The sequence below is a fragment of the Heliangelus exortis genome, chromosome 8, assembly GCF_036169615.1.
Source record: "Heliangelus exortis chromosome 8, bHelExo1.hap1, whole genome shotgun sequence".
Classification (NCBI taxonomy): domain Eukaryota; kingdom Metazoa; phylum Chordata; class Aves; order Apodiformes; family Trochilidae; genus Heliangelus; species Heliangelus exortis.
In genome coordinates this window covers 310,225-323,219 of record NC_092429.1, presented here as the reverse complement: position 1 = coordinate 323,219, position 12,995 = coordinate 310,225, and the positions used below count along the sequence as shown (strand labels likewise).

At 46.1% G+C, this 12,995-nt stretch overlaps 1 protein-coding gene across 2 annotated transcripts in view; it reads left to right on the top strand.

The window, feature by feature from the left end:
• Nucleotides 1-11,349, top strand: part of TNNI3K (TNNI3 interacting kinase) — a 45,658-nt gene extending 34,309 nt beyond the window's left edge. For both annotated transcript variants that reach the window (XM_071749832.1, XM_071749831.1), the window contains 7 exons: nt 510-562; nt 1,275-1,407; nt 3,587-3,696; nt 5,425-5,484; nt 7,051-7,220; nt 9,828-9,907; nt 11,000-11,349. In XM_071749832.1, coding sequence (XP_071605933.1) covers nt 510-562; nt 1,275-1,407; nt 3,587-3,696; nt 5,425-5,484; nt 7,051-7,220; nt 9,828-9,907; nt 11,000-11,070 — 677 coding nt within the window. In that variant the 3' untranslated portion in view covers nt 11,071-11,349. The remainder of the gene's footprint in view (nt 1-509; nt 563-1,274; nt 1,408-3,586; nt 3,697-5,424; nt 5,485-7,050; nt 7,221-9,827; nt 9,908-10,999) is intronic.
• Nucleotides 11,350-12,995: the final 1,646 nt, after the last annotated feature.

The window sequence follows — 12,995 nt, the reverse complement described above, 5'->3', positions numbered from 1 at the left end:
GACACTGCTGCTGCCCACCCAGATGCACGCTCAAGTGTATTTTTCTGATATGTCAAAGGCATCCAAGTCCTGCTTGGGGACTTACTTATCTCTCACAACATGTAGCGTATCCCAGCTGCATGACACTCCTCCAAGATCTTGTCATTTTAGGTGGGCTGCTTTTCTGACAGTCAGTCAGTCTGACAGGCTTCTGTGGGATTGCATTTTAATGCAGGGCTCAGTGACTGCCTGCTGTAAATCCAGATACAGTTACATTAATTCACAACAAATGCCACAAGGTCACACGTTCTGGGACAGACCCTCAGCTGATGTAAACTGCTGTTGGTATCAGTGGAGCTTTGTAGATTTATGCCAGTTGGACTTTTACTACCCAGAGTTGTTTAAAAGAACAAAAAAACAAACACACACCACAAAACCAAAAGCAACTTTTTGCCATAAATTTTGTATAGTAAGGGGGGTGTCGGTGTTGGCTCGACAGTAAGTTTCTTTTTTTGTTCTGTGTGTTTCAGAATCTAGATTTTTGCAATCCCTGGATGAAGACAATATGACAAAACAACCTGGGGTTTGTTTCTTGTTTTGTTCCACTTATTATGTCCACTTATGACGTTAGAAATATTTTAGTTAGAAAATATGTGCTGTTACACTATTTCGTCTCAATGTTTCTTCGTGGTGTGATTTATTTTTTTTTCCTTTAGGCCTCTCTAATGGCATAAATCAGTGAATATAGAATATCTGCAACAGAAAATTATGCTTTATAAGGTTATATTTGGGTGTCTATTGCCTCCAAAATCCCTAGTGAAATTTCATGCTTTAATCCACCCTTCCCCACTCCCATGCTCTCATTGCTGGCAGGTGGTTCCTGTTTTCAGAAAGCAGTGAGACCCCAAGAGAGAAGGCTCCAACCCAAGGCAGAACCCATCAGTTTTGCTGGAGCAGTAGTTAGTTATTATCATATGGCATGCTCAGACCTTCTGAGGTGGTCTCCAGACTTTGAGGCAGGCTGGCTTGCTTTTATTCTACTCTTATGTCTCAAGCCTGATCAGTCTGGCCTTGTGGGGCTGAGACAGAGAGGCAGCTACTTGCACTGATGATATGCAATAATCTGCTGCCTAAATTATGCAAGATTTTTCCCAGAAAATTTACTGGTTATTTTATGGAGCGATAGAGGAAAGGAAATAAGAACAGAAAGGAAAGCAATCATACAAATAAAGGACGAGATGCATATATGAGGAATTAACCACTGTGAATGTCTCCCTGTGTTCCCTGCTGCACAGAACCTGCGCTGGATGGCCCCGGAGGTGTTCACACAGTGTACAAGGTACACCATAAAAGCAGATGTTTTCAGTTATGCTTTGTGCCTCTGGGAGCTGCTAACAGGGGAAATTCCATTTGCTCACCTGAAGCCAGGTAAGATGCTCATTGGATTAATATGTAAGTTCCTCTGAACTAGAGAAGTAGCTACACTGTGTAATATTAACCACCATTGTACTGATGTTTCTTATGCAGTGCAAAGATTACCCACCCAGTGAAAAGCACAGAGGCATCCCACTATAATCACATACATTACATAAAATTCATTATCCAGTTCAAGGATAATGGATGGGTCACTATAGTGGCAGCCTTCTGTCTCACATTGGTGCTGGGATTGTAAAACCATCTCTTGAGGCATCTCCTGGAGTGTATTCTCCTGCAGCCTCAGAAAGGACCTGCAAACAGCTGCAGGGTGGCAGCAGCAAATCAGCATTTCCAGGGCTACACTGTGCATACCCTAAAATTTTGGGACTGTTGAATGGGTAATGAGAGGCTTTGGACCCCCCCTGCGTTGACCCCAGTTGATGTAGTAGGAGGTGGACCTGGCCCAAAATCTCTTCCACATTTTCTGATGTTTGGAGAAATCATGGCCTCTGGCAATGTTTTGACCTTGAAAAAGGCAAATTTATCTCAATTTGTACAGATGCTTATACCTAAGCAGACTATAAATATCAGTAGCTGTACACTCCTCTGGTGCTCGTACCTCTGTGAGTCTCTGTAGAGCTATATGTCTAATTCTGTGGTTTTTAGGTGCCAATATGCTCTTCCTTATTAGGTCAATTGCTTTATAAAGTACTCAAATACTAAATTAAATCTGATATACTTTTCCCATTAGGGCATTGTTCTTGTATTTTCATGTATCATTTTTGATACATGCAAAGTTTTACTTTTTAATTCCTTCCTTGGTCTATTTTTTTTTTGTTTCTGTTGGGGGAATCATTAAATAAGGAATTGCTTTTCTGCTATTATGAGATTGTACCTTGATTAAACTCCTTTGGATGCCTTTATGGTGTTCAGAAGCTCAGCCTCTCACATGGAAAGATTATGGAAGTATACAGAGGCACACGGTGTGTTCCTCCTTTTCTTTTTCTAATCCTGACCCCATTAAACAGATGGAATAAATCCTATTAACTTTGGTAAGACAAGATTTTGCCAACAGGTAGTATATGTCTTACCTTACTTTGGCAGGGAAAAAAAGGACCATTTTTATTGCAATCTAAATCCAATTTGCATTTGCCCTTTTTTCATAGTGTCTGCTTGGCAAAAGGCAAATCCAAAAGGTCTCCAAAACCTTGCTAGGGCAGAGGCAAAATTAGGTAAACTGTTTGCCCTCCTGTCTTCATATAGATACAAAATCACAGGTTTTGTCTGATATCAACGTTCTGAAACACCATTATACAGAAAAAAGCTGCAATGAGGACAGACAATGGCTGAAATTAATCTGGTCTTCTGATGAATACTGTGATGAGAATGGGATCTGATTAAAAAAAAAATTAGACCATTCTTGTTACAGTCTCATGGTTGCAATCTTACAGTTCCCTGCATATCTGCTATACTCTGATCACATAAATTTGAACTGTCAGGCAAACAAAGGGTTTACTTAATTTTTTATATGAGCTCACAATGCATTTGTTTTGACTTGAAAAATGTTAGCTCAAAAGAAACAGGAGGGATTAACCATATATTTGGATTCACTGAATGTGTAAACTCAGGAAAGCATTTTAGCAATTTTGTCTTAGTCAGTAGCAGCTTGCACTTGGAAAATGCACTTACTAGATTTGTGCTGAACAAATACTTAGAGTTTATTTTAGTCTTAGACTATAAAGGAGGCCATGGGCTGCTTTAGGACATCTGAGTCTGTTACCAACTGATATGCAACTGGTGTATCTCATAGTCCTGTCTTAATAATGAAGCATTTAAAAAAAACAATAATTTTTTTAAAAAATAATAATCTTCAACATGAACATTAACAGGGTTTTTTCCCCCAAAGGCCTTTTTTTTTTTTTTTAGGGTTCATCCTGAATCAGAGTGCCTTCAGCCATGCTTAGCCTTACCAGCAGCCTGTGTCCATTGTGTCCATTCAGGGTGATGGACTGCTCAGCCACCAGCAGCACGCACTGGAGAGGAAGCCTCTCTAAGCTGCAAGCATTTGCCCACAGGCTGGGTGTCTGAGCATTTCCATCCCTGCTGGGGTTGTCTCTCCCAGCAGCAGCCAGCAGGCTGTGTCTCCCTGGGAGCTGTGGGTTTGGGTGCTCACAGTGCTGTTGTCTCGCAGCGGCGGCGGCAGCAGACATGGCTTATCACCACATCCGCCCTCCCATCGGATACTCCATCCCCAAGCCCATCTCTGCCCTCCTGATCAGGGGCTGGAACGCCTGTCCCGAGGTGAGTGACAGCTCCTGGATCTTGGGAAGAAGTTCTTCAGGAGGAGGGTGGTGATGCTCTGGGACAGATCGCCCAGAGAAGCTGTGGCTGTCCCCTCCTTGTCCCTCTCCATAGCAGGACTGTCGTGCCTGGGTTGCCCTGTAGGCACCATCCAGCTGCACCTCCAGCAGCACCCCCACATTCTCCTCGGCATCCATTAGGTTTATTTTCTTTCACTACACCATGGCATGACATATATGTTTGCAAAACTGAAGGCCACTGTTCTGTTAGATTTCAAAGCGACTCCATCGCCTGTTGTTATCCTGGCTGTTGTTTTGGGATGCATTTGTCACTGCTTAGGGAAGCAAGGAAGCAGCAGCTCCTGGTGGCAGGAGGGGTGTGAGTGGATGATGTGTGCACTTCACAGGCACGGCTCATTCTTATCAGCTGCACCACTGCTAACCTTCTCCTTTTCCAGCTGTCTTGGCTCTTTATGGCTCTTCCTATTATATCCATTCCCCCACTCATACAGGATGGGATTTAATTTTCAGAGGCTTAAAATAGTAAACACAAAGAATTATTTTCCCCCAGCAGATGCCCTGGGAGTTTTCACATGGGACTGATTAATGCTGATAAAGACAACCCTCAGAGATGTGTTACAATTAAAAAAAACCAACGACCTCTTCTCTAGCATAGAAGGTAGCTGCAGTGTGAATTTCAAGGCTGTGTGCTGCATCTGCTGTAATTACTGTCTGTGGGAGCCCAGCAATGCCTGCAGGGCAGGAGTCAGATCTAACAAGGAGCTACTGTAGTGAGGCTGCCGCTGCTGCCCCTTCCCCACATGCTGCAGTTGTGCCTGTTTTTTGAGTGATTGGAGAAGTCTGATTATCCCAATTAACTCGATAGCAACAGCATGAAGGAAAATGAAACACACACGTGTTCCCTTCTGAGACTGTAAGATGGTGGGTACAGAAAGATTGGTTTATGTTGGCTTTTGCAGTGTCTCATTTCTGTGCTAAAGGGAACATGAACTCACTAAAGCAAGTTTGCAAAATCCCTGTCACCCTCAGACTGGCAGCTTTTAGGGCCACAGCAGGATTAATGGTGCTTGAGACCATCCACAGGGGAGGGACAGCAGTGACCTTCCCCTGACTCCCCTCTGCATTTCTGTCCCTAGATTGAAGATCAAATCTTCTAAAGCAGGGCTGATAGGCAGCACCTCTCTGGGGTGCATCCCACTGCATTTCCTGAGGGGATGTGTTATACACAGATCTGTGTGTCTGGATGTGAAGCTGTAGCTGTCCCCAGGGCTGCCACTCCTCTGGCACCCGCACAGCAAAAGAATGATGGGTTTGTGATGGAAAAGAGGAAGCAGCCAGCTGAATGTCCTATCTATGAAGCATTTCTCACACTGAGGACTCTGGAGGCATGTGCCAGCCAGGCACGGGACCCTGTGTGTCCCACGGTGCCACCTTCACACGTGTGGCTGCAGACATTGCTGGCTCAAATCTGATTGCTACAGAAAAAAGAGCGGGATAATGCAGCTAAAGCTGCTATCCACAGCCCTCTCTGCTGCCCTGCTGAGTACTGAACGTGCAGGTGCCACCAGATTCCCAAGCAGACTGAAGGGAATGGGGGGAAGCAGCGCTCCATCCCGTGTCTGTCAGTTTAATCACAGCAGATACTCTGTGACTCTGCACACACACACCCACGGCTCTATTTTTAACTCTTTTTCTGTTGTGTTCACAGGGGAGGCCAGAGTTTTCAGAGGTAGTCACGAAATTAGAAGAATGCCTGTGCAATATTGAGGTAAGGAGGTTATTCCCAGCAGGGGTGTCTGTGCCTGGGCTGGGAGCAGATCAGGGAGAGCAGCAGCAGCAGCAGGGGGGGGACACAGTGACACCTTCTTGAGCTGCCACGTCCCATTGCTCACCAGCACCCCTTCATCTCAGTCAAGATCGCTTGGATTAAAGGGGAGGAAATGGCCAAGGCCCTTGGTAGCAAGGTAAAAAGAGCAAACATAAGAAGGATAAACGCAGAGGCAGCTCCTGCTTTGGACTGTGGTGATGGCACAAATGGATGTCCCCATCTAGTGCAAGATGAGTGGTCAGACAGAAAGTGAATGTTTCAGGGCTGCAGTTCCTGAAACTGTATTTTCTCTTTGTGTGTGTGTATGGGTGTTAAAGATTAAAACAAGCAAACAAACAAAAAAACACACAGAAAAAAACAAAACAAAACAAAACAAAACAAAACAAAACAAAACAAAAAAAAAAAAAAAAAAAAAAAAAAAAAACAACAAAAAAAAACCACGCCCAGTCAAAACAAGCAATGAAAGACAGACCTCCTTTTAAAATTAATCACTGTCAGAAAGACACCCATAATCTATTGCATCTCTCCATGCTCTGACTGCAGCTTGTTGCTCTGTGTGTAGGTGGAAGCTTTTAAGTGGGGAAAAAAAAAAAAAAAAGTGACTCACTGTATCACAAGAAGCTGTGTCATCTCATGGGAGACCTGGCTTCTATGATACACAGGCAGCAGTGCATGCAGGAAGAAATCTGGGGCAGGAGCTTACACACAAAAAGAAAAATAAAGCATTGTTGAGCTGGGGAGTTGGATCCAAGCTCCACTGTGCCCAGGGTAAAGCCTGTCTTGAGAGGACTTTTAAGGAATAAGATTTCTCATGAGTGAAGTACTGCAGATGATGAGATGATGAAGGATTAATTCCCTCTGTCTCCTCTCCTTTTTCTTCTCCTACCTCAGTAAATAATTTCTGCTCCTCTTTGGTATCTCTGAAGCCAGAAGTGGCAAGGAACTTTTTTTGCCAGCAAGTCCAGGTCCCTGCTTCTGCTGGTATTTGTGTTGTATGGGTGGTCCATAAGTAAAACCACCTAAACTGATGCACCAACCCTGCTTTTACATTGGCTGCAGGCCTGCCTGGGGACACTCAGAGGGAACAGCTGAGGTCTGGCATCCCTTACCTGTGGGAAGCCTGAGGAATATCTCCCAGGCACACCATGGATGCCCACAAGCCAAATAACACGTGGCTGAACAAAAGCATCTCTCCTGGAGAGCCATCCAGCCCCAGCTGGAAAACCCCAGAAATGGGGAGGTGGCTGCAGGCAGCCCTCAGTTCTCCTCAGCTGACCCAGGCCAGGAGGCACTGCCTTTGTCACCCAAACTGACAGGATCTGGTTGAGGGTGTCCTTGCTTACCACAGGGGTTGCACTAGATGACTTTTAGAGGTCCCTTCCAACCCCAGTTATTCTGAAATTCAATGAAGTGTGGGGCAAACAAGAGAGAGAGAGCTGAGAGAAGACTTGTAAATACGCAATAGCAGTGCCTTTTTTGATTTGTCTTGTTTTGTTTTCAATCCAGCTGATGTCTCCAGCCTCCAGCAACAGCAGTGGCTCTCTGTCTCCCTCCTCATCCTCAGACTGCCTGGCTGGGCGGGGGGGCCCGGGCCGCAGCCACGTCGCAGCTCTGCGCAGCCGCTTCGAGCTGGAATACGCTGTGAATGCACGGGCATACGCTGCCTGGTCACAGAGGTGGGATGGTTTGGGGGCTTGGTTTTGCTATAAGTTATGTAAAACCGGTAGGAAATCAAGCCCAGCTGTGCACGGGCACCACACACTTTGCAGATGAAACAAACAGTGCCCAGCTACGGGGATGCAGAGGAGCTGTGGTGGGTGGGTGGAGGTACCTGCATCACCTGCAGCAGGCTGGGGAAGGACAGAGAGAAGGACAACGTTTTCCATTTGAAATAATTTCACCAAAGAAAAGGCAAAAGCATTTCTTTTCTTTGAAAAAAAAATATTTCAGTGTGCAGCCTCAGTCCTGGAAGGGGCCAAGAGCCACCCGGTGGTCTCACCCCTCCCAACAGCAATCCAAGCCCTACAGAAAGGTGGCAAGTGTGTTCCTCACCCGTGTCACATGCATGGCTTGTTACCTATGCCAAAATACAACTCCTAATCTTTCTGATTAGGAGGAATAAAGCACACTTGGAAAAAAAACAGCTAAAAATCTTAGAAATGAGGAAAAAAAAAATGGGAAGAAAGGTCGCAGTGAAATGCCATTGTGATTATTAGGGAGGAGAAAGTTTGTTCCTTGTTCCATTTGTGTGTGTATGTCCCTTTTACAGAGTGCATAGCCTGTGTCTGACCAAGTATGTGAAAGCTGTTTTCTAACATGCCCTCACCTCCCTTAGGTTCTGAATGTCAGTGGAGTTTCTTTAATGAGAGGGAGCTCTGGCGGGCAGGGAGAACACCCAGTTCCCTGGCCATAAGAGCCTGTGCTGAAGATAAAACACAGGGAGTGATCAGTAGTCAGCCCAGAGAGCAGCTATGGCAGAACAGCAAAGCAACTGGAGGAGTATCAGATGTTGTTTTTCCAGTATGGATTTTAGGGTTTGGGGTTTTTTTTCCGCCTTGATCTCAAGTTGTAGTATGATTAAATGATGCAGTAGATGGCATGGCAGCATTGGGAGACTGCCCTGGGTTAGGAGCTGTCAGCCCAAGAGGAGGGCAGGGACAGACAGACAGACACCCAACTGTGCCAGCAGGTACAGAGACAGCAGCTGCAAGCATCAAGTCCCAAGGGAGAGGAAAAGGATCTCAGCCTCACAGAGCAGGTGGAGTCAGCACTGCTGGGGCTGTTCCTAGTGCAGTACATCCTAAAATTTACTTATTATTCTGTTTATGGCCACAAAAGCGTCAGGAGAACTGGCAGTGTGGTCTAAGGCAGAGCCACTGGTGGGTTCTCTGTTACTGTGCCTTGAAGTTCTCACCTGAGGCAGTCTGTCCTGCTGCCAAGGAGACCTGGGTTTGAGGGCAAATGTAGCAAACTCTTGCCTCTATGAGAAGACTGTGGAACTGAAATGATGCTCCTCACCCTCCAGAGCAGCAGGAGAAGAGCCAGCCCTGTCCCCTCCTGTTACCCTGGGGAGGGGACACCAGAAACACACCAGCACAGCAGCAAAATGAGCCCATTTTGCCCATCTGTGGGGCTGGTGTGGGGAGGCAGAGGCCAAACCCCTCTTGGGGGGGGCACTGAGAAGTGGTACAAGAACACAGGGACCGGACCCGGACCATTTGTCTGGCAGAATTGTGGAAATTGTGCTGCTCTTGTCTGCTGCAGGACACGGAGGTGGCTGCTGAGGTCAGGATGCAGGCAGTGTCAGATAGGCTTCTATTTTCTGTACAGAACCGGGTGCTGCTGCCGAGTGTAGCTGATCTGCATAAAAGGAATAAGAAAGTGCCGTGCCTGGATGAGTGCAGACAGGTATTTCAGTGTTCCAGTGCTGCACTGAGACTCCTTAGCCCACCAAAACAGGCTCTTCTGTCACCCAGAGGTGGATTCTTTTACCAAATGCTCTACCATTCAAACTAACAACACTCAAACCTATAAAGAGCACTCAGAAAGATTGACCCAGAGGCACAGCACTCTATGAAAGTGAAAAGATTTCCACTCTGTCAGTAGTTTTTTCAGTTCTACACCACAATGGGATCATTAATGACTTCACCTCCTAATGACAGGTGTTTCTCAGGGCTCCATTTCTGTAAGTGGGGGCATTTTCAGAGCGAAGAGGTCAGCCACTGGTTTTCTCCCCAGCTGGGTTGCTTTTGCTGGGCTGTCTCCTGTCTCCATCACTGTGGCAGCTCTGTGTCCATGCAGCACTACAGCAAACCACTCCACTCCGTGGCAGGAGCAATTTGTCTCCATCTATCATGCTGGTAGTTATGCAGCTGTGGCAATGGAGTTATTTGTGTGTTTCTTGCCCTGTAACTTTGGGGTCTGTTCAGTGGATTGCTCTCCAGAAGGGCAGGATGCAGGAGGCTCACAAGGAATTGGATGCAGTAGCAGTGTGTGTAATTGTCTGTCTGACACGAGAGCCAAACATGGTAACTCCTCACTGGATAGAAATTTTAACATTGATTTTGTACTTCTCGACACCTTCATCGTTTCCCACAGAAACGATGCAGACCTCCTGGCTCTTCCCATGGCCTGCAGATGCTGCAGTGCCTTTCTGTAGCCCCACTTCAGGCTGATGTATTGCACGTTACTGTCTTTTTTTTCCAACCCTGTCCAGTTCTCATGGTCTGGAAAGATGACTTTATCAATCTTACCTAAACTGACCCCTCCTGTCTCATTTGCAGCACTGGGCAACACCCTTCCCAGGGTCTGTCTTTGGAAGACATGAGAAGAAGCTTCCAGTACCCACCGATTGACAAAAATGGTGAGTAAATGCAGAATACTTCTCTCAGCTCCTCGGTGTGGTCAACCAGAGCAGAGCTGCAGCCTCCTGGGGTACCAGAAGGTCTCCTGAGAAAACTGATGTTCAGTTTTCTGGCTGATGTTCTGGCTGCTGCTTGCTGCCAGAGCTGGTGAGGTCTCAGCCTGTGATCCTGGCAGCTGATGGCCTCTTTCCCTGCATGTGTGCCCTGCTGGGTGGTCCTTTCTGTCTGCATGTGGGGAGCTGGGAATAAGATGTGGCATTATACCCTCAAGGCTGCTTCTGCAAAACATGGCTAAGTCCTATTTCTGGAGCATAAAACAACAGAACCTCTCCTTTTCAGCATTCACCCTCCTCTCTGCCACTGCTCTGCAGCCCTACAGAGCTGCTGCTGCTTGCTGTCCTGTTCCTGTCCCACCACATTCCCCTGTTCATGTATCACCACACAAACACCTTTCCACCAGCATTTCCTCACCCCTGTGTTTGCAATCATCTCCAGTAAACCTCTCTTGCTGAACAGCCTTTGGACTGGGCTAGCCCTGGTTATCAAGAAGTTCGAGCTGGCTCCAGTGGGTTGTTCATGTTAGTAGAGCCCCTGTGACACTGGGCAGGGAAAAGTGGTTTCCTTGGCACAGTTGGAGCAGCTTGCTGAAAATACAGTACTGCCAAGAGCAGTTGCTTTCTGTTTTATAGTGTCAAGAATTAAAATATTTTAAAAACACGGCAGGATGCTTATTTTGAGCCCTCTAAAGCTCTAGTTGAAAGAGCAAGAAGTACCTTTCTTAATATCAAGCCTGCACTGTGTTACTAAAACAATGAGATCTGTGTTTTTCTGTCAGTAACCAAAGCTTCTTTGTGCATGATTATTGTGAGGGCGTGGCAGGAAGGACAAGGTTCTGTTTGCATCCTATTTAAATTTTTCCTGAGGAGACAATATTGAGTGGAGTTTTGCAGGCAGCAGAATAAAAAAAAAGGTATCAGCATGATCTGGGCCTATCCACTTCAAAATTATATGCACATTGTTCTGTTGGCATTATTAATTATTTGCACATTATTCTGCTGAGACACAGGTGAACTTCTCTCTGTGCCTTGCAGGCTACGTCTCGGATCCCCTGAGCACCATGAGGTTCCATCCTTGCAGTGGCAGCTCCGAGGAGAGCAGCTGAGAGCCCCGAGACAGCCACAGCCACAATTCCCACCCATGCCCAGCTCCAGGCCCTGCCTCTGCCTGAGGATCTCTGACCCCCACAGCTGTGTTGGAGGGTGGTGAATGTCCTTGCTCTGCCTCCTGCTCGAGCAGCTCTCTCTGCTGACCTGCTCCAGGACTGGGATGCATCTGTTCCTTAGCGATGGGAATGTCCACCAGGAGTGCTGCACTCTCATCTGCAGCAATAGTAATTTTAAGATATTAAAGTAATAAATAAATAAATAAATAAATAAATAAATGCATCGGTTGCAGTTTCAGAGTTCCAAGGCACGAAAGCATTGGGGCTGTCAGTCCTCCCAGGTGCCCAATGAAGAAGAGGAGCAGCCTGTCACCCACCCCCACTATCCAGACCTCCATGGGGGAAAAACTCTTCCTGCCCCAGCTTCTGAACCAGCTCTGGCTGTTTTTTGTGTTCCTTGCAGTCCTGGACACATCCTATGTCATGTCTTCATCCTCAGGGGCTCACACAGCCCCCCTGCTGCAGCCCTTCAGAGCCCTGATCCCTGGATGCTTTCCTGCTCGCAGAGAATAAATTGGGTGGTCATCTCAATGTGCTCTTCCAGAGGGCTGTGCTTTATTTCCCACTCTCTTGGTTAGGTTTGTTTTCTTTTCTTTTTATTTTTTTTCCCCCAAACACCCACCAACCACAGACACCCAGCAGCCTCCACCCACTGCCACCACCTACCTTGAGTACACAGCCCTGAAACAGCACAAACAGGGAAGATTGCACTTAGCATTTGTTTTGTTCCACTTTGTTAAAAATTCAGTGGGGGAGAAGGGGCAGTGAGAGTGTAGGTTCAGGGCTGAGCTCCTTCCTCTTGGGTTTGGTTCATGCTGCAGCTGCAAACTCAGCTGCTCTGCTCTCCTCCCAGGGTGACAATCCAATGTCCGCATTGCAAACAACACAACATTCAGATTTTTCTGCAGCTGGAAGAAAATTTTCTTTCTAGAAGTAACGAAATTATTCTTCCTTGAAAGTATTCTTGGTAGAAGTCATATCCTTTCTAGCAGTAAAAGCAATGCTGGAAGGTGGCAGGCTCTGAGGAAAGGCATGCAGAGCAGACAGGAGAAGGTGCATTTGGGATGAAAATTCCATCCCTTATTATCTAAATGTGTGACTGAAGAGAGGGAGGGACTGAGATTAGATCTCGTTCCTTGGGTTTTGCACTGGGCAATGTACAAGGCACTAACAGGGCAGAGAATCAATTGTCTAAGCTGAAAAATCAGTTACAGCACTAAGTTTCCTTTTCAACAGGAATTTTTTTCTCTGCACTGTGTCTTTTTCCCTTGCTTAAAACCATGTGATGATTCTTCCTTAATACATCAGCAGTACCTGAAAATGGAAACTAAGCTGGACCAGAGGAAACAGAGGAAGGGAAACCATCTTCCTTTGCAGCAACACCTCTGCATCCCCACTGACACCTGAGCTGCCTGGTATGATCTGAGAGCACAGGCTTGGAAAGTATCAAAGTGCACGTGTGGAAACAGCAGGGAAAAAAAATAAATGAGGAAGCTTTTGAAGGCAAAACTTGCAAGCTCTTTACAAGGCCAACTGCTTGCAAATAATTTTTACTGGTAATTAAAATTACTGCCTCCTTGAAGAAAACAATGTCTTAGTTAATTGGTCTCCATAGAACAGACATCAGGCTCAGGAGGAAAACGTTTCACAGGGCTGATCAGTTATTAATACAAATGAAACCTCTGAATAATGTAAATTGCTGAATAGAACATGCTCTAGAGTTGTGTGCAGAATGAAACTAGTCAGTGCCATTCCTAGAGGAGCCCAAGGGGCTCAGCACACAAATATTTACAAAGAACGAGACACTCTTGAACTTGAAATAACAAATTATCAGCTTTCCAGTTCTTTAAAATCACTACTGCATT